At 32.4% G+C, this 22,460-nt stretch overlaps 2 protein-coding genes across 8 annotated transcripts in view; one reads left to right on the forward strand and one right to left on the reverse strand.

Annotated features, from left to right (window-relative positions):
• PolrMT (mitochondrial RNA polymerase) overlaps positions 1 to 17,887 on the reverse strand; it is a 149,612-nt gene extending 131,725 nt beyond the window's left edge. Inside the window, exons 1-3 of one of the 3 annotated variants that reach the window (XM_035372499.2) lie at positions 17,696 to 17,887; positions 5,086 to 5,220; positions 963 to 1,393 (exon numbers count right to left, since the gene is read on the reverse strand). In XM_035372499.2, the coding sequence (XP_035228390.1) occupies positions 963 to 1,393; positions 5,086 to 5,220; positions 17,696 to 17,768 (639 nt within the window). In that variant the 5' untranslated portion in view covers positions 17,769 to 17,887. Of the gene's footprint in view, positions 1 to 962; positions 1,394 to 5,085; positions 5,222 to 13,366; positions 13,788 to 17,695 lie in introns of those variants that run through there. The other 2 variants (XM_035372500.2, XM_035372501.2) reach the window with 2 other exon arrangements.
• Positions 17,888 to 18,157: 270 nt separating this feature from the next.
• The window catches only part of LOC118192155 (transcriptional adapter 2-beta-like), a 73,380-nt gene continuing 69,077 nt past the window's right edge, over positions 18,158 to 22,460 (forward strand). Inside the window, exon 1 of one of the 5 annotated variants that reach the window (XM_085817709.1) lies at positions 18,158 to 18,256. The gene's annotated coding sequence lies outside the window, so the exon portion shown is untranslated. Of the gene's footprint in view, positions 18,257 to 18,808; positions 19,022 to 22,460 lie in introns of those variants that run through there. The other 4 variants (XM_085817710.1, XM_085817712.1, XM_085817711.1 and 1 more) reach the window with 4 other exon arrangements.

Raw genomic sequence — 22,460 nt, forward strand, 5'->3', positions numbered from 1 at the left:
TTTTTTGTTGGCTGCTCCTTTCATTTTTTAAGTGAATATAGTTTGATGTGAACATGGACAAAGTCAAAGAAGTACGCAAAGCCTAGTTTGTGCAATTCTCTGATTTTTGAGTGAAAATAGGTTGATGTGTACATGGATAAAGTCAAGGGAGTGTGCAATGTGCCATTTTTGTACAATTCTAGGATTTTTTTTTAAAGTGAAAATAGGTCAATGTGTACATGGATACCGAGTTTGTGAAATTTTTTGTCTTGCTATTTTGGCTCTGTGTAGTGTCGATTTTTGGCGCAAAAATCACCGCTACATAAGCCAGAATAGCAAGTCAAAGAATTGCACAAATTCGGTATCCATGTACCGCCAAAAATCAGCAAGTTTCGCCAAGGAGTACCCATAAATATACTTTTATCCAGTAATCTATAACAATGTTTATTTTACAATAAATCTTTATAGCTATATTTTTTACCATTTGCTCATAATATATTTTATAAATAGCATAGCAGATTTAAATAAACTGATACAATTGCAATTCTTTTCAAGCTTTTAATAACATTGCTTTTCATTTTAATGTGCACTTTATTTAGTGAGATTGGGATGTTACCATTACTAGGGTTACAGTATTAACTAGTAAGCAAAAGGAAATTACATAAAATTGGTAAGAGAAGAGTGAAAATGGTGATATTAACAGAAAAAATGTTTATTTTTTTATAGTTATATTATTTTATATGCATAAAAACAAGTTTTAGCATCACTTAGCAAAAGAAATAAAACCAAAAAATAGAAAAATTAATCATGGACAGCATTTTAGCATTCTCTTAGGGATGTTACTAATGGGTAAGTACCATTGGATTAGTCATCTTCAGCTTCCCAGGGCAATTATAAAAAATCAAAAGTGGATTTTTTTAATGATGATTAAATTATACATACTGCAGTGAGAAAAATATAGTAAATACAGAGCCAATTCATACCTGATCAACATTTATACAAATTTCGATATAAGACTTCAAGGCATGCATTGCATGTGCATCCTTCAGAGCTTTCTTCAGACTTTCCTTTTTACAAGTTTGTTTAACTTTTGTCAGCTCTTTTTCTTTAGTTGTAGTTTTCTTTGAACTTTGCTTTTTTAGCTTTCCATCAAGAATATATTCTGTTTGGTTTTTTTCAGATATTTTCTTTGCCTTTTTCTTTCCCTTATTTGGAAAGGAATACTTAACAGTAAAAATTCCCTCATCATTTATGAAATCCCGATGATTACCTGATAATTTATCACATTTTGCTTCTAAAGATTGTGGCAGTTCTTGTGAAATCACTCTTTCATAATCCCTTTGTTCACATTCAGAATTATGTTTCTCTGAGAGTATGCCTTCAATTTCCAGGTTACATTCATGGACTTCCAACACTCAAATAAAAGAAAAGAAGTATGCACACATGTATATAAACTTAAATATATATATAAATTTAATTCATTTCTTTACATTATGCAAGTTAATTTTATTTTATTTTTTTAAATAAGGTATTAAATAAAATTAAGAGAGAGAGTTTTAAATACTAACTCACAGTACTAGACATTAAAGCTATATTAAAAAAAAATAGCCATAAAATAAGATCATCAATTTATAGCAATAATATCATCATTCTTAACTTCACTGCACTGTTTTTAATCATCATCTAAATACCCAAATTTTAAAATATATTTACAAACAACTTAAGATGCCATATTGCAATTTTGGCAAAAGAAAACGTTTACAACACATTTTAAACAAATATTTTACTTCTTTACTTTCATAAAAATTTCAGATTTAAAATCTCAACAACAGATTATACAGATCATAATGGAAGTCTTAAATATGGTATTACAGAAATCTAATTTAAAACATACAGTAGGCAATGCTTAATGTGTGATAGTTAATATTATTATTCACATATTGTTATCGAATTGCCGAAATATCACCTAATCAAAGAAAAGTTGCTAAGTTTTCTCACTTTCTTTTATGCAATATTTTGACGAATCATGAAGACAGTATTTTCAAATTAAAGCAAAACTGAAAGGAAAACATGATAATCAGAGTGTAGAGAAAGAACCGAAGATTTGTGAAAATGATGTGACAGTTAGTGGTGCTTTGATGCAGGAGAAAGGCTGAAGGATTAGCTGTAAAAATTAGTAAAAATGATTTTGGAGCAGCAGATGGATGGTTTAGCCAAAGGATAAAAAAGAAACTGTTATTTGTAAAGCATTCCTTGTGAAGAACAAGATGCTGATTTACTCTTTGAACGAACACATTGTTACATAAAGGGCCTATATTGTCTACAAAAAACTGTCCTGAAAACATTTATAATGCAGACAAAATAGACCTATATTATCTAGCTTTGCCTTACACACATAATCTATTTAAAATTAAAAGTTCAAAATGATGTAAAATATCCGATAGATTATGTGACTGCTTCATGCTGTGTCAACAGGTGTAGCAAAAAGAGAAAACTTGTAGTAATCAGAGAAAAAGAAAAATTCCTGATGCTTTAAAAGAATAAAGAGTTTAATAGTGGATTACAAGTATAATTCAAAGACATGGATGACATGAGTAAATTTCTGTGAATAGTTTTGGAACTGAGATAATGAACTGAAGAATGATATCCTCCTGCTTCCAGACAATCAGTCGTGCAGTATATAATGTTAATGTCTTTCTTAAGTACATTCAGACTGCATATTTACCAGCAAATATCACAGCCATAATTCAGTCATATGATCAAGGGTTTATTAGAGCAACGAAAGAGTATCATTACTGTGAAATGAGAGAGACCTTAATAACACAGATGATACTGATTTAAGTGCAAACGAATTATCCAGGAAAACTAATTTTCTTAATGTGCTGCATTTGCTGAACATATCTTAATTGCTTTTAAGAAAAGCCAATGAAGAACTGCATTGAGCATGCCAACCTTTTAAAACAGATTTAGTTGAAGAAGAAAAAGTAATATCTCCCAACTAATATAATTTATGAAAAATTTGAGGCTTGGGTAGAAATTGATGAAAACGTATAAACTATGGGATTAATGACAAACCAGACACTTTCTGAAATAAATCTAGACACATTAAGTGATAAATTTCCTGAAGAAGCTCATGATGATATATATTTCTCAAGCCTTCTCTTAGCATGCCTTCATGGTGTAATGGCTCACTCAACACATATTCGAGAGGTACGAGTCCTTGCAAGGGCACTGCTCATTTTTCATGTCTTCTGCTTCAAAACAACCTAAAGACTCTATAAGTGGTGCCCAAACTACGAGGCGTATTCGGAAACTAAGTACCATTTTGGAAAAAAAAAAAAATAGTAAAACAATTTTTTCGAATCCAATTTTATTTTTACATGAAAATACACATCTTAAACTATTTTTCAACATAGTTTCCGCCAATGATCAAATGCTTGTCATAGCGGGTGACCAGTTTTTGTATTCCATCGTCAAAGAAACTTCCCGCCAGTTTCGATAACCACGACTCCACAGCATTTTCGTGTCATCGTCAGATCCAAAGCGCTTGCCACCAAGCTCGCGCTCCATGTGCAGGAACAAATGATAGTCGGACAGCGCCAAGTCCAGGCTGCGTGGCATGTGATCGAACTGCTCCCAATGAAACTGTCAAATTAACGATTGAGTGACACCAGCAGTATGGGGCCGAGCATTGTCATGGAGCAACACAATTCCTTTACTGAGCATTCCTCTTCGTTTGTTTTGAATAGCACGCCTTAGTTTTGTTAAAGTCTCACAATATCATGCCGCATTAATGGTTTCACCTCTGGGAAGAAATTCAGTAAGCAAAACGCTTTTCCTATCCCAGAAGACAGTGCACATGATTTTTTGTGATGACATTGTCACTTTGAACTTTTGTTTTTTCGGAGAATGAGTGTGTCTCCACTCCGTCGATTGTTGTTTCGATTCTGGTGTGAAATGACACACCCAAGTTTCATCACCCGTCACAATTTGGTTTAAAAAGTTTTCTCCCTCATCACTGTACCGTGTGAGAAATGTCAGGGCACTACCAAGTCGCTTTGTTTTGTGAACATCAGTGAGCATTTTTGGAACCCATCGGGAACACAGTTTGCGATAATTCAAGCGGTCAGACACAATTTCGAACAAAATAGTATGTGAAATTTGTGGAAATGCCTCTGAAAGAGTTGTCATTGTGAAGCGTCTGTTCTCATGAATTGCTTCATCAACTTTCCTTACCATTTCATCGGTGACAACAGACGGCTGACCACTCCAAGCCTCGGCGTGGACATTTGTTCGACCTGCATTAAACATTCTTACCCACTTTCTCACCATTCCATCACTTATCGCATATTCACTGTAAACTTCTGTCACTTGACGATAAATTTCGGCCGGTTTAATATTCCTCGCGTTCAAAAATTTAATCACGGCACGAATCTCACAGTCAGCGGGAGAACTAATTGTCTTAAACATTTTGAATGTGCACAGCAAACTGAAAACACAACATAGAGCAACCAAAATGGCGACAATTGAAAGTCAGTGAACAAGAAAGACTAGTGCGCATGCGCGGGACTAGAATGAAACGCTACGTAAAAAAGGTGGTGGATGATGATTCGTTACCACTTGGATTTGGCAATTGGGTCCCCTAATTCCCAGTCGACCTTTAAAAGGGGGAATATATAAAACATTTCTCCCACCTTCTTAGCATGCCTTCGTGGTGTAATGGCCAGCACACTCGGCACATATTCAAGAGGTTTGAGGTTCAAGTCCCAGTGAAGGCATTGCTCATTTTTCATCTCCTGCTTCGAAATAACCTAATGACTCTAGAATTAAATCAGTGAATTTGCCACATGAATTTTTGCATAACAATTGCAGACAATCCATATGATTCTACCCCTGTGAAAATTAGTTATATTCCACTGATATTTTGAAGAATACTTTTTACTCTCATCGCTTAATGTTAACAAAACAGTTGTAGACACACAAGATCACATTAAGTGGCACCTGTATATTTACGTGTTACAAAAGATTAAAAATTTTTTAATTTAAAATAACAAAGTCTCATACAAATACAGAAAAAGCTTTATAATTCTGGTGCATATTGAATACCTCTTAATAAATCTTCATATGGCTTTATATTCAGTTTCTTCTTGTGCCTTTTATATGAAGTAGATGGGTTTAAAACTACTTTATGCTTATGAACAGTGGAAAATGAAACAGCTGACATAAAATTTTTCATATAGCCTACACAAATATAAAAAAAGATATTTTAAAAACACAGGACATAATATTAAATATCAATAAACTAGAACTACAAGGATAAAATATTAACAAGAATATAATAATTAAAATAACAGATTTCAAATCTTGAAAGGCCAGATCAAAATTAACACTTAGTAGTTAGTAGTAGTAGTAATAAAAGTAGGGTAAGGAAAGTAGAGTTTCAGTTGCTACTTTGATTAATAAAGCAAATAAAAATCCTAAATGCATAATGATAGGTTACACCAAAACAGAAACCTTTACACAAATATTTCCACATAAAAGTACCCCACTCTTTATGAAGATTATTTTTTTAACTTTGAAAAATACTTTTTTATATTGTAAGTATTTGTATTCTTATGCAAGTAGGATTTTCACTTGTTTTATTCACCAAAGTAATGAACTATAAACCTAGTTGCTAGGTGCTGGCATTATTATGAAGGATGTTTCCCATTCAGTTAAAAACTGATCATTATAGCATATTTGTGGCAGGGCACTTTTGCATATGTTTTCACACATTGATTAACCTCAGAGGCATAGCTAGAGGGGGGGGCAAGGTGGAACATCTGTCACCAGGTGCAGCTTCCAGAAAGTGCCAAACTGATGTTATGAAATTTTAGAATTAAATATTTTTCATTCCTGCAAACAGAAGGGTGTGCAAAATCCTCAGTTGTCCCCGAGTGCTGAAAACTTTAGCTATGAGTCTGATTCACCTACATAAAGGGTGCTGGGATCCTTATGAAAACATGCCATAAATATTGATCTTACAGAAGACTTTTATAAGTTTTAAAATACAGTATCAGGTACTGAGTAATCATCGTTTAAGTTATACAATAATTTCTGAATATGGCAACACTACAAAAATGGATCATGAAAACATAACTATAAAGCATTTTGTGTTTACTTCAACAATACATGAGAACTGTGGAATAAATAACTGGCAGGTTCAACCTGAAGAGGTGCAAACCACATGACCTCACAAGGTACCATATTCCTGCATGATCCATACTTTCTATGAAAATCAAAAACAGCTCCTTTTGATATTTGCTAATCTAATTATATTTCCTTTCTCTTGTTAATAGAAAATGTCATTTAGGTTCCACAGTGATATTACACAAACATACAACCAAGCTATGCTACAACACAACAGCAATATCATTAGCTCATACCCACATATCAATGATAAGCTGCACACATAAGTCCATTTGTATGACATAATAAATGACTATATTTTACAGTTATGTTAGAAAATAATACCAAACAATATTCAGCCTACATAAAAAATAATGAGCTCAACTATTCTTTATTACTTTGAAACAGTTTTATTCAAGAATAATTGTTCAGCTTTGAAACAGTTTTATTCAAGAAGTTCTAATATATATTTTCTTGTAATCAGTATTTTAGATAATCTCCCAAAATGAATAACAGAATATGCAGCTGGCACTCTTCTGTCTCAAAACAGTCGACCAGTGTTGTATTTTAGCAAAACATTTAACCCAAAGCAAAGAAACTGTATGGGCACAAAAGGGAAACATTACCTATATTATTAGCAGTTCAAAAGTTCCAAGAATGTTTCGGAAAAATGCCAATAACAGTATATTCAGACCATACTGCCATCGGTTAGTTACATTCAAGCAAGAACTTACCTCAAAGACAGGCTCTTAAACTGCAAGAGCATAATTTAATTATTAGGCATATTCCGGAAAAAGAAAATGCTATTGCTGATACATTATCCAGAATAAATCTAGATAAAAAGGGAAACACAGTGAAATGCACTATGTTGACTTCAAAGATAATTGATTCATGAGATAGTTATTTCTGAATTGAAAGCAGACCTCGAGTTTAAAAATATTTATGCTTTTCTCGATAACCCTGAAAATTTTGAGCATTCAGACATTGAAGCAATTGAAAATAGAGCAGTACACTATGAATTTGCCAATAAATTATTGTTCTATGCCAAAACAACTAATGATAACTGTGAGTTAAGACCAGTTATCCCAGCTAGTTGCCATCTCAGTATTTTGTTCGAATTGCTGGATTCACTTTTTCCGGCCACCTTGGCATTAAAAGGATGATTCAAAGAGCCCATGAAGAGGTACAGTGGATGGACAAAAATATGGAAACACCTTGTGAAATGCATGTTTGAAAAGAAAGATTGATTTTAATGAAATATGTAGGTGGTGCTGGCGTTTTTGACTACTGACGCCATCTATACAACTTCATAAATGTGCTAAACAGTTCAGTTGTTGTTGGAGTACTGTTATGTGAGGTTGTCATTGCATTATGTCAGAGTTAACAGACTTCGAATGTGGGTAAATTGTTGGAGCACGTATGGTAGGTGCTTCCGTAAGCAAGGTAGCCGAGGTGTTTAGTGTTTCAAGAGGCACTGTATCGAAGATTTATTCCACATATTTGAAAAGCGGAAAAACATCATCTGCTAAATCACAGCGCGGACGAAAGTGTGTCCTGAGTGATCGTGACAGACGATCATTAAGGGCAATTGTGACGAAAAATAAGAAGACCACAGCTGCAAAAGTTACTGCTGAAATGAATGTTGTGTTACCGAACCCTGTGAGTACCAAAACAATTAGAAGGGAGCTTCATAAACAGGGAATTGCTGGCCGTGCTGTAATTGAGAAGGCACTCATCAGTGATGCTAATGCCCGTAACAGGAAAAGGTGGTGTTTAAGTCATAAAGGCCTGGACTATAGAGCAGTGGAAGCGAGTAATATGGTCTGACGAGTCTTCTTTCACATTGTTTCCCACTTCTGGCCAAGTTTACGTCTGGAGAACGCCATCTTAAGCCTATAATACAGACTGCTTGTTGCCAAGAGTGAAACATGGCGGGGGTTCTGTTATGGTTTGGGCAGCCATATCGTGGTTCTCTGCTAGCCCCATGATAACTGTGTCAGAGCACATGACTGCCAAGACTTATGTGAACATTTTGGCCGATCAAGTTCATCCCATGGTACAAACTTTGTTCCCCAATGGTGATGGTGTCTTCCAAGATGACAAAGACCCTGTTCACACAGCTCACATTGTCCAGGACTGGTTTTCTGAGCACGAGGATGAGTTGTCCCATCTTCCCTGGCCACCACAGTCACCAGACCTGAATATTATCGAACTTTTGTGGTCTATATTGAAACGGAAAGTGCGTTTTCGTTATCCACCGCCAACATTGTTATCTGAACTTGCCACTGTTTTGCAGGAAGAATGGTATAATATTCCCTTGGCAAACATACAGGAACTGTATTTATCCATTCCGAGAAGACTGCAAGCTGTTTTGGATGCCAACGGGTTTCCTACACCATATTAAGCAAAGAAACATTTTTTTTAAAGGTGTTTCCATATTTTTGTCCAACCCCTGTATGTTTTCTGCAGTTGCAGAAATTTGTGAATGTGTATGGCAAGTTATGCCATGTGTCAGCTAATTAACAATATTAATTACACCCTGGCTGGTTACTTGAATAGTATTAAGTAACCACATTCCCTAATAAATTTGTCAGAATTGATTTATTTGGACCATACCCATGAAGCCAAATAAATAAAAATAGATACCTGCCAGTTATCACAGACAGATTTTCTAAGTGAGTAGAGGTAGCTCCCCTCAAATGAGCTTCCACAAAAACTGTCTCCGATTCATTCTCAAATAAATATGTATTAAAATATGGAGTGCCACTATGGCCAACAAAGTGTGGCAATGAAACATATGCCAATACTCAGATTTTGAAAAAAACTCGAAGTGAACCTAGAACCAGTGCTTCAGAAACTTCAGAAGATTACACTCAAGAAAAAAAAAAAAAAAAAAAGAAAAAAAAAAAAAAAGGCAATTTCAAATGCACAGCAGCATCAAAAGAAAGTGAAGATGAAAACAACTGGCAAGAAAGGTGAAAATAGCTAGAGTCAGCATTAAGAAATCAATGAATGAAGGAACAGTCTGGAAAGTTCAATGATAAATCAGCAAAGCAGCTGCCAGGAAAGAGGCAAAAGGTCAAGTGCCGGTTCCAAATACCATTGATGTTCCTGCCCACAGAAGTTCAAACCAGATGCGGCCAGCTGAACTGACAGCTTTACAACAGATGAGGCCACGGAAACTAAGGAAATTCATTCTGAAGAATGGTCCAGAGGGATGCAGGTCAGAGACAGAGAAATGAATTCTGCAAGCCTGGAAGAAGGGTCCAGAATTTCAGTTCCCGCAACATCAAAGGAAGGTTCTCAGATAAAGGAACAAAAGGAAGGATCCCCAACCACACTCAGGAGATCAGTCACGAAAGAGGCTCAGATCTCAACAATTGTAGAAAATTCCAATATGGAATAAATTTTTATTAAAAAGAATGTCAGACTTTCAAAGAGAAAAGGATAAGTGATTTTTTTTTCCCTTCTTAATTTGAAAAGTCAGTTAAATTTTATACTATGTGCAGAAGTTGCTATGTAATTTTGGTTTTACCTCAAGAGGGGTCATTACTGTTTTTTTTTTTTTTTTTTTTTTTAATGGCCAAATAGCTTTGAATTTGTTTTCACAACATTTTAAATTTATTACTGCTTTTAATCCAGAAGACTCAATTTTTTTGAGGACAAAACTGGGAATTATTGGCAAAATTTTATAGAAGATTGTTACAGCAACTATGTGCGACTGATGTAAAGTACAAATGAACATTTAAAATTTCTTACTGTATTATGTTGTAAATATGCATATTTTATTACAATGATATTATGTTTCAAGACTGAAAGTTTTTATTTTAATAGTAAAAGTAAAATGTCTGAAGTTAGCTGTTAAAGGATGAATGAGAAATGTTTAAAAGTTTAGCTAGCTATCTTAGATAAATTTAAATGAAATAATTGTAAAGTAAGCTACAAGTATGTGTGAAGTTTTAAGCTGGGCTCTCCAGATTACATTAAAGTTTTAAATCACTTACGTGGTTAGCACATTAGGTGCACGTTGAACTTAAGATGTTATCAAGGTCTAGTGTGCCTAGATGTTTAACACTTCATGTTCAGAAGGTAGTATGTTTGAAAGCCTACATGGTCAAAAATTGTTACAGAACACTTTTCTGAAGAGTGCTGGGGGAATTAAATTTAAGCTTTGAAGAAATGAAATTGAATTAAAGTGAAGTTAAATGGAGTCAAATGACTTGTTTTTGAAAATATGATGTAATTAAGAATCACTGTGAATGATGTTGAACAGCAATACTAAAGTACTTTCCTTCCAGAGGACTGAAAGGAGAGCAGCTGATTAAAGAAATGATTTATTTTTGTTCCTGAAAGAAAACTATACGATAGTTAAACAATAGTTTGGATTTAGTTTTCCAATGTAAAATTTGGCTTTTAAACTTAGAATTTAAAATCTCAACAAGGTTAGTTTAGACCTTTGTATTCGATTATTTAAATTCTGGCGGGGAAATATGTGGAGTTTTAATAAATTTTATTAACAGTTAATTTTATTTTGGAAGCAACTTTTCCTATATCTCTTGCTTTCAACCAAAGCTTTCTTGCAAGAATGAGATTTCAGTTTCATACATTATGCAAATTAGGATAGAAAGCTACTACTTAAGCTGTTGTCTGAGTTACTTAGGCAGAGTGTGTTCTGCCTTTTGTGTTCTGCCTTTTTTTTTTTTTTTTTTTCTACTTAGGCTCGCTATTTTATGGCTGTGCATATTGAATGCTGGTTAGTTTACGTTGGTAGTAGGACCAAGAGCCATATATTCATTTAAATATCTCTGTACATCTTCAGCTGATTTATTCAATTTAGGATTAATTTTGCATTTCTATTTTGAATTGCTGCCAAAAGTACAGGCAAGGCTTTGTTAAGTACCAGGAATGCAACTGTACATACTGAAGTTGAATAAAAGGGTCTTTTCACTCTTTTTATGTGTTGTTACTGATACAAGTTGAACTTAGTGAATAGTCGCTTCACAGTTCAAGTCAAGATCTAGCTTTCACATAAATTTTAGCTAGAAGCTTACAACTTCTTGACAATGTTGTATTACCAATGTTTCTTGTTTTTAATTTTATTTACTGATTGCTCTCATATGGAATTCTTGGCATGCTATTGTTTTGAAAATGATTGTTGCATTTCTTGAACTAACTTAGATAAAAATTAGTCATCAATGACTTTGTAAATGCTATAAAAGTTAGCACAGAGTTTACAGCTTTTCAGTCAAGGATGCAGATAATTCGAAAGTATCTTTCCTTTTTAAATTTTTTATAAAGCTTAACTCATTAGCCTTAGATTGCTATAAATTAAAAATTATTGAAAATATTATAGGCAGTCTCACTCAAAAATTGATCAGCAGATGACAATCTTTTTTTAATATTTTAGAGTATGATGAAAAATTTACATTGTAAAGTACCACATGCAATATGAATATTTCCATTTCCCCCTTAAATTCCTCAAAGCTTTAGTATATTTTCTAAAATACAATAAATAAAACCCAACATTAATTATTATTTGGCTTTCTTTAAAAAAAGAACTCTTGTCTTCTGTATTTTAAAATATTATTTAATTAAAGATATTTTGGATAATTGCATTAAAGTGTGTAATCTGTTATTTATTTGATACATTTTTGTTAATGCCATACCACATACTATTTTCAATGTCTTGTAGGTGCATTTTGACTTCTTCTCCCATGCTTTTATGTATAGTCTTTTTTTTTCTTTATGAGCTTCCCAACTCAAGTAACATTGGTTTCATCTCTGAAACTATTTATTTTCATAAAAAAGAAGTTTGAAATAAAAACAAATAATTATATTTTTTCTTAAATTACTAAATAAATTAAGTTATTAATAAACTTTTTACTAAAAAATAACTATATAAGACTAAAGAGAAGGCATAAAATTAAAAATTGCATTTAACAAAACAGACATTTCTCTTTTGTAATACATAGGATGGAAAATGAATTCAATTAAAAAAGTCTAAATGTCAGCAGATAGAGCTTTTTGACCATTATTGTGCCATGTTGTATAACCTCATAGGCATTCAATAAACCGAGTAACACATCTAGGATTTAGATCAACGAAATGACAATATAATCTATTAGGAATAAGTATAAATTATAATAATGTGCTGATTAAATTATAATAAATGAGTCAGAATAAATTATAAATGAGCGTCTTGCTATGAAATATTCCAAAGCCTAAATAGTGAATTCTATTGCAATAAAAATAAATGAATAAATAAAAAAAACTTTATTTAAACAAAAACATAATTGTGTAAACAATGGTTGTAGAGACAATTATGGCCAAGAAAGAAGCTAAACTGGCATTCAGGAAATCCCCCCCCCCAAAAAAAAAGTAATTTAAAATGTTAGCATCTAACTTTATCAGCAGATAATTTCTAGAAGATGTGATGAAGTTAAGAATTCAATTTTAAAGTAAAAATAAGATGATTAAAAATTATTCCATCAGTCAAATATTATATATTTAAAAGTAATTAAGTCATTTATATTCTGTGTGTTCAAATCTTCTGTATTTTCATAAGGAAATAAGCAGCATCTTCCCTCTCCCTTTTAAATCTGGCAGTCTTCAGAACAGCTTTCTTTAAAATATATTTTTTTTAAAAATCAAAAGTTATTAAAAATTGCTTTTAATGGAGATTACTGATTATTGTACTGTATTAGAGATGAATTATGTGGCAAGAAGTTTTTTAAAGCGAATGCATTCAAAGACATTTTTATATGCCTTTGAACATTCATTTTTTGATGAAACAAAAATCTAAGAGGGCAGCTAAATGTGCTTTACCTTCTTTACAGTTTGACTTTCAAAGGCAAACATTTTAAGTTAATATACTGTAAAGACGTAATAGTTATAAAATTCCCCAACATTAGAAGCAAGATTTACAGTTTGATATACATAATATTTATGTCTATTTAAATATGAGTATATACAGTACAATAATCAGTAATATCAATTATGCTTTTGGCCACTAGCATTTTATTAAGCAATATCAGAACATGACTAGATTTATTATTTGCTTGAAAGATATTGTTGGGTTCCATCCTTTAAATAATTTAACTTCTTGGTGTCTCCTGAAACTTTCAGGTTCTTTATCACACTATCCATATATGTAACAACTGCACCAAAAGTATTTTTACTTCAAGCTTTAAACTTAACAAGATGTGCAACATATGCTTACCATTGAATCTCCATTTCTTGTGGCATGGGGAAACTCTAAATATATGACGAACCGAAAGTCCTCTCTGGTGGTAGACTCTCAGACCTGGGCCCTAGAGCACTCTCCATCAAAATTGGGGGCGGAACTGAGCTAAATCTCACTGTCACCTGTAAAGTGCTCAAGCCTGTTGCTAACGATAGATGAAATCTAACCACTTCCCCTTACTAAACAGACTTGAATGCCAAACAGTAATCAATTATCACTCAGATTGGGGAAAGAGATGTTTGTTTTCAAATTCTATGCTGTATTGCTCTTACGCAAGCATTTCAGTATTTTCTTTTCGACATTTTAAACTTGTTTGTTATTATGAAAAATTATATGTAATATGAGTGAAATACATATGAGTTTTTGGCTGATCTTTAGAATATGGTAACTGGTAGTTTGGCGATATTTTGGAGGCGATAAAGGTTACTACCTGGGACTTTGGTAATAATGTGAGCAGTAAGTACTCAGTTCCGATTACGCATTATTTTGTGTGAGGGAAATGAGAGATCATGGGATATGTCATGTGATATTAATGGACGAATTACGGTTCTTTAATCGGAAAAGGGGGGAAATCGGGAAAAAATCTGGAAATTTTGTATTTGGCTTTATTCTGTGTTGTGTGAAACAGTGTTCGTTAATTTTTGGATCCCATGGCCCTAACTAAAGTGAATTGGAAAGGGGTAGTAAGAAGTGTTTCTTTAAGGTTGTGCGAGATAGAAGGAAAGATGTTTTATTAAGTTATTTATTTTACTTGGTACCTTGCTGTGAACTATAAGTATGATTTTAAGGATCCTGAAACAGGCGCACATACGCTTGCTTTTTATTTAGCGGATGAAATAAGAAAAGTTTATCGGACACATAATGACGGTTCTGAAGATTAGGTAAGTTAGTATTTTTAATTATTTGAGGATATTATTTTTATGCATTGTTCTAAATGTAAGGTGGAAGTAAAGTAATTTTATATTTGTAGGAATTTGGTATACGTTTTAGTTGAAGTAAACGTGCATGGAAATAATTTAAATATTTGACACTAAGTACTTGTAATGTTTGCGGTATGAATTCGTTGGTGACGTTTATAATATAATAGATAATTTAGAGGTAAAAGTTTATGGATATTTTATTTATTTTATACGTGGAAATGTTCATATTTGGAAAGGGTATATACTTTTTCGTTATTAGGTAATTTCATATATATTCTTTTTAACGGGTTTAAAGATTCAGAAAATTGTGATGCATTTTCATGAAATTTTTCTAATTTATGAGAAAAAAGGAGTGTACATGGATATGGTGAAGATTGTGCGCAATGCCATTTTTGTGCATTTCTGGGATTTTTTTTTTTTTAAGTAAAAATAAGTCGACGTGTACATGGTTTAGTGATATTTTAATTAAATGATAGTTATTTTGTGAATTTTATGTTTGTAGGAATTTGGTATATGTTTTAGTTGAAGTAAACGTGCATGGAAATAATTTAAATATTTGACACTAAGTATTTGTAATGCTTGCGGTATGAATTCGTTGGTGACGTTTATAATATAATAGATGATTTAGAGGTAAAAGTTTTTGGATATTTTATTTATTTTATATGTGGAAATATTCATATTTGGAAAGGGTATATACTTTTTCGCGATCAGGTAATTTCATATCCTTTCTTTGGTTGATCTTTACATTATGGTAACTTGGCGATTTTTTGGCGAAAATTTGGCGACCAACTCTCCTACAGCAACTCTCTATTTTTTTTTCCGTCGCCATTTTGTCTTCACGAAGTAAAGACATGTTTCTTTTCTTTTTATCTACGGAACACTTCTTCCAACAATCTACTAGCCGAATTACACTTATGCTAGAAATTTTATCTAAAAAAACTGCTTAATCATGACAAATATTCACTGCAAAATTGGGAAAAAGTGCACAATACCATACTCCTTACGCATTTTTCAAAATAACACATACACATAAACCATGTACACGCCGACTTATTTTTACTTAAAAAAACATCCCAGAATTACACAAAAATGGCATTGCGCACACTCTTCACTATATCCATGTACACTGCTTTTTTCTCATAAATTAGAAAAATTTCACAAAAATACATGACAATTTTCTGAATCTTTGAACCCGGTAAAAAGAACATATATGAAATTACCTGATCGCGAAAAAGTTTATACCCTTTCCAAATATGAACATTTCCACATATAAAATAAATAAAATATCCAAAAACTTTTACCTCTAAATCATCTATTATATTATACACATCACCAACGAATTCATATCGCAAGCATTACAAATACTTAGTGTGAAATATTTAAATTATTTCCATGCACGTTTACTTCAACTTAAACGTATACCAAATTCCTACAAACATAAAATTCACAAAATAACTATCATTTAATTAAAATATCACTAAACCATGTACACGTCAACTTATTTTTACTTAAAAAAACATCCCAGAATTGCACAAAAATGGCATTGCGCACACTCTTCACTATATCCATGTACACTGCTTTTTTCTCATAAACTAGAAAAATTTCACAAAATTGCATAACAATTTTCTGAATCTTTAAACCTGGTAAAAAGAACATATATGAAATTACCTGATTGCGAAAAAGTACATACCCTTTCCAAATATGAACATTTCCCCGTATAAAATAAATAAAATATCCATAAACTTTTACCTCTACATTATCTATTATATTACAAACGTCACTAACTAATTCATACCTTTACTTCATTACAAATGGTTAGAAATACTTAGTGTCAAATATTTAAATTATTTCCATGCACGTTTACGCAAATTACTTTACTTCCACCTTACATTTAGAACAATGCATAAAAATAATATCCTCAAATAATTAAAAATACTTATATTAAATTATTTCCATGCACGTTTACGCAAATTACTTTACTTCCACCTTACATTTAGAACAATGCATAAAAATAATATCCTCAAATAATTAAAAATACTAACTTACCTATTCTTCTTCAGAATCTTGATTACGTGTCCGATAAACTTTTCTTATTTCTGTTTCAGGATCCTTAAAATCATACTTATAGTTCACACCAAGGTACCAGGTAAAATAAATAACTTAATAAAACATCTTTACTTCTATCTCGCACAACCTTAAAGAAACATTTATTACTATGCCTTTCAATCCCACTAAATACCCATTTCAAATTCACTTTAGTTAGGGCCATGGGATCCAAAAATTAATGAACACTGTTTCACACAACACAGAATAAAGGCAAATACAAAATTTCCAGATTTTTTCCCGATTTCCCCCCTTTTCCGATTAAAGAACCGTAATTCGTCCATTAATATCACATGACATATCACATGATCTCTCATTTCCCTCACACAAAATAATGCATAATCGGAACTGAGTACTGCTCACATTATTACCAAAGTCCCAGGTAGTAACCTTTATCGCCTCCAAAATGTCGCCAAACTACCAGTTACCATATTGTAAAGATCAGCCTAAATACGTTTTGTCTTACCACAAATAGCATAATAAGCATAAGTAGCAAATGCAAATCATGTCAACTTGTATGCAAAATTGAGTCGAAGTATATGATTCATAAGTAATAGATTTCTTTTATTCATTCATTAATATATTTTAAAGAAAAATTTTAAAATTTTAGAGAGTGGTCAGGGTTTACACATAATTTTTGGGGAAAAAAAAGAGAAACAGTACAAACGGCCATTCTAACATTCTTTATAAGCCCTTAGATATGCAGTTAGGTTCAAAGCTGTATTTTGATCATGTTCCTCAAATATCCCTGGTATCTAAGTAGCTCTACCACAGAAGGCTACATTAACCATCGTCAAAAAGTATTTTTACTTTCAGCAATCCTTTTAACTAAATGAAATCAACCACACCTGATCAGAAATTCAAATAATAATAAAATTAATGTTGGAATTTTGTTGCCAAACTTCACCAAACCGCAAACTCGTCGGTAACCATAAAATGAAGATCAGCCGCTAAATATTTTTAACTTTTTGAAGAAAATTTCATGAATATTAATCGTGTATCCGGGAGGAATACAATAATTTCAATGAAGGTGAGGTTATCCCCATGCTTGCAATTCAAAATTTTAACTAACCAGGAAAGTCGAATTCTATATTTCAAACTATTGCATAAGAAAAAATTAACCGATTGCGGATAACAAAACTGAACCTTGTAATGAAAATGTGTCAATTGCATAAAAGATTTCATTAAAAAGTTAAGAATAAATCGTACTATAATTAAAAATTTAATCATGCATCTATTCGAATAAAAATCAGCACATAAAATACTGATAAATTTTATGTACCTATGTAGGAAATTTTCTTGCACTGATACACTTTGAAGTGGCACATTGCATTCCCACATGCAGTTCGAATCATTATTTTAAAAATACATGAATTGTGAAATTTTTACTAGCTCAAAACATGACATATTTTCACGATAATAACTTCTTCCCGGTAATACCTCACATGTGCTTAACCTCGTATAACAACAAAGTAAAAGTTGAAGTTGATGTAAAGGACAGAAGAGTGACAATAACTGAACTGTTGAGTTGATCTGGATCCGGGATGTGAGAACATTTATTTCTTTTAGCAGTTTTCTCTTATTAATTTTTTATTTCAGAGTCTTTTCATAAATTTTAACTTTTGTAAAAACTTTTATGTTTCAATACAAGGCTTCTCAATCGGGAAGTGATTGTGGAACGGGAAAGTATTTATTTTTATGTTTTCTAATATCGTGTCGCGAAAAAAATCTCGTTGATAAAAAGGGATCCTTTGTGAAAAAAGTTTCATGTGGCAACACTATTATTTTGCTCTCCGAGTGTGGTTCTAAAATTTAGGAAGTGAATGAAATTTATTTATAAATAGTAAGTGTTTTTCGTTGGTCCCTGATATTAATATCGTAACTATGCGTCATGATTAACAAAGTAGAATTTAAATTGTGGTATTTCCAAATGTAAAACAAAGTTCTCTATGAGAGATGGATTTTGAAATGAAATGAAACTAGTGTAGCCAACCTTGGCTGCTTATCGCTTTCTTGTAAATTTTTGGGGATATTTTCGTCGTTTCGTTTTAAAGATTTGATATATCTAAATATTTTCATTTCAATTACAGGGAATCCTTAGAATAGAATAGGATGTTTTGCCGTTATTTATCACCATATGAAGTGATTTGAATAATATTAATAGTAATTGTTTTAGTGATTAACTTTATTGATACATTTTATTATGTAATCTCGAAAACTTTTTTGAAATTAAAAAAAAAAAAATTTTTTTTTCCTCAAAAATCTCTCTGTATGAATTTGCTTCAGAAGTTTTTCAGTTTATTGAATGAGTTTTTAGGGGAATTTGGGTTAGTCTTCAGTTGGGAGTACGAGGTTGACTTTGGCGACATTTGGGCATGGCTGGAGGCAAACTTGTTCTTTGCACTATTGACGTAAGCTGACGTATATTACTGATTATCGCCAACTATCACTAAGTAAATATTTTGATAAGTGTCTCCAAATGAATATTCTCAAGATTTGAGAGAAGTGATTTAAAATAAGATTGACTATTTTAGTTTTGTAGATGTGAAAAAACAAACCCATGAAGGAAAGGAAATAAATAACAAGTAATGGTAGTGCCAACTTCAAAGTATGTGAGGATATATGCATAATTGGTTTTAAGTTCATTTTCAGTATTATGGATTGCAACTTTTAATGTTAACACAGCTTAACACTCAAAATATCTGTTGTTTTAAACATGTGTTTTCTTGTGAACTCAGATATTTGAAAGTAGTTACCATTACTCCTATGCTCATTAATAAAGCTTTTCTTTTCCTGGATAAAGGCATTCTACTCTAATAACACTAACAACCTTGTTGTCATTTCATTTCATTGTATCAGCTATAAAATTTCACGGATTCTTCAGAAGTTCAAACATTTTCTCATCTATCAGTAAATTCATTTCATAAAGATTCTATTTGTAATTTCCAGGACATTGATAGCATATCTTATTAATGTAGTTTCAGATACATCAGCCAAACTGAAAGGTGCATTAAAATTTCATGTCAAGAAACAAATTTTATGTCAAATGGAGAAATGAGTAAATCTTTGATAGCCAAATATAATTAGAAACTAAATTACAATTTTGACTGTGCTTCTGCAAAAATTATTTTCAAAGATTTTTCAGATGGTGAATTCAATTTTCTTGAAGCTTTACATGTTCTAAAAAAATTATCTTCCTTGATTTATGACATTAATTCAAATACAATCCTGGTAAAATCCTAGTATACAATGCAGCCTTTGTGCGATTTTGAAAATTATCGCGAACACCAAAAATGACCCAAAGAACATCTATGTATATATTATACACTATATACTATCACTATATACATAGTATATACTATGTATAACTATATATATTCTTTGAATGACCCGTTTACTACTCATCGTATATGTCCCGTTTTTACTGCTCTTCAGAAAAGTCGCTAAAAGTAGCCAAATCCCGTGTGCACCGGATACTAAGATTAAACCCCAATCCTTCATGATGCATTTAGAATTTTAATATCTTAAAAGTCTTAATCTTAGTTTGCCTTGTTTTGTTACTGTTTTTCTAGACAGATAGTCAGGGTCGTTCCTAGCGGGGATGCAGCGCGTAAAAATGCGTGGGTGGCCGGACTCTTACGTTACTACACTTAAATACTTTAAATTCATTGTAAGTACTTGTCATATGTAAGTGCTTAGTGAGTATGAAATAAAAAGTTTATTAATCATTGAGCTTTTTTTTTAATTTGGGGATGACAATCTTAGAAAAGTATGCATGGAGCCAGTGATCTAGGAATGACCTTGCAGATAGTGCTACATTAATGTTGAGTTTGCTCCACCCATTGCTTTCAATATAAATAGGGTCATTGCTACACATACTTTGCAAAATATATTTGCTTTTGAGAGGAGGGGCCTATGTCTATTCGCTGTTGACAGTGGCGTAGCTAAGGTGGGGCAAAGGGGACATCTGTCCCTGGGTGCAGCATCCAGTGGGCGCCAAATTGATGGTATGAAATTTTAGAATGAAGTGTTTTCCATTCGTGGCACACGGAGAAGGGCACAAAATCTTCAGTTGTCCCTGAACGCTGAAAACCCTAGCTACGCCTATGGCCGTTGAAATCAATAAGAGTTTTATTCAAAACCTTCATCAAATCAAGGATGCCGGTTTGATTGAGAGACTAAAGCAACCTTTTTCTACATCAAGCCTTTGACCAGCTAATATTTAGTTTGCCCCCTATTCTTGTCACTAACTGTAATGCTGAAAGAATATGAAACATATATTTGAAATCATTGAATATTAAATATGCTAGGTACGACCTTTTATTTTATTTTATTTTTTTAAGTAACAAGTTTTGACATCTATCTCAAGTGTGACTAACAAACATGAACACTGTATTAGAACTACCACTACTGTGGTAGTTTCAGTGCTTATAAGAATATTAATGCAACTGTGGCATTGAATTTATAATGATAGAATGATGAGCTGTTCAATCTAGTTGATGTGCAGGCAGTATAGAAAATACTTTTTTGTATGAAAAGATCATGTTCAATCATTATAGTTGAGTATCAGAAAAAAAAAAAAAAAAATACCTGTCTTACTGTTGTCAGCAAACATGCTAGTAGGGAAATAAATCCTTCTTTATTATTAAAATTAACTTATAACAATCAAGATATTATTAAAATTATAAAAATCAAGAAAATTAATAGCAATATTCCATGCCATTAATAAAGGCAGTGAAGTAATTGACCTATTTGCCTATAACTTGTATACAAGGTGTTTAAAAAAGAATCATCCAGTTTAAAAAAATCACAACTATTCAGCTTTTAATTAGTTGTGAATGAATAATGCATAGGTAGAAAGAAGAAAATCTGGGTAGAGTACTAGACTTTAAGGTACCCCTTGTATTATGGCGAAGTTGTTGTTTCATTTATGGTAGCCTTAGTAGTTGAATGTTATGAAAACCGTATTGTGACGTAATCTGGTGCATGATTCTGGGAAATTTTGAATCATGGGTGTGATGACTTCGTGGTTTAATAAGGCACCATTTAGCAAGACGAAACGAACATTTATTAGGAAAATATGATTCAAAGCATAATAGTAACTCAGAACAGTACATCGCTCCTACCGCATAGTACAATCTACTACTTTCATCTTCTGAGGCTAACATATAACTACTAATTCAGAAGTCAAACAACAAAAATCAGCGTTAATTTACAAAATTTTCACAGGACTAGTTTCGATGGTTTTACCGAACCATCATCTTCAGCTGCAAAACCGCAAATGAACAAGATGGGAAATAATGTTTAGATAAGATAAGAAAGCCTGGACAAGAATAAGCAAGTGGCGCCATCTGTTGGCGAAACCAGAACTAAAACATAATTTCTCTAAAAGCCGAAGGCAAATTTGGATTGGAATTAGGATCGTTAACTAGAACAGAAAGATTTTTATGAATGTGAAATGCCTCTAGAAAATCCAGTTCTCCAATGGAAGATGTTTTTTGAATAATTTTGGCAGCAGAAAAATTGAAAGTGTGATTTTCGGACCAACAATGTTGAGCAACAGAAGACTTCTGTGTTTCCTTTTTTCTAACATATGCCTCATGTTCTTTGACGCGAAATTTTAAGGCTCTCTTAGTTTGGCCAATGTAAATTAAACCGCACTGGCAAGGAATCCTATAAATACCCCAGGAATTCATATCCGGAATGGGGTCCTTGAGTATAGAAGTTGGAATTTTATTGATGGGAGAGTAAACAACCCGAAAGTTAAATTTCTGCAAAATATGTGCAACTTTATAGCTAATTGATGGAAAGAAGGGAATGACAACAGAATTTTTATAATCTCCTAAAATAAGAGTGTGGCTTTTAGTGTGTTGAGATGAGAATTTTTTAACTGCTTGATTAATAATGTTGGGTGAAAAGCCCCTGTCAATAGCTATTGCTTTTAAATAATTTAGTTCTTCGTCAAGGGCTAGTTTGGAGGAGCAAACTTGAAGAGCACGGAAAACATAGGAATAAAATGAAGCTAACTTTTGTTTAGTCGGATGACA

This window comes from Stegodyphus dumicola, chromosome 5 (genome assembly GCF_044657685.1).
Source record: "Stegodyphus dumicola isolate Sdum_Otavi_A_Nest chromosome 5, ASM4465768v1".
Taxonomy (NCBI): domain Eukaryota; kingdom Metazoa; phylum Arthropoda; class Arachnida; order Araneae; family Eresidae; genus Stegodyphus; species Stegodyphus dumicola.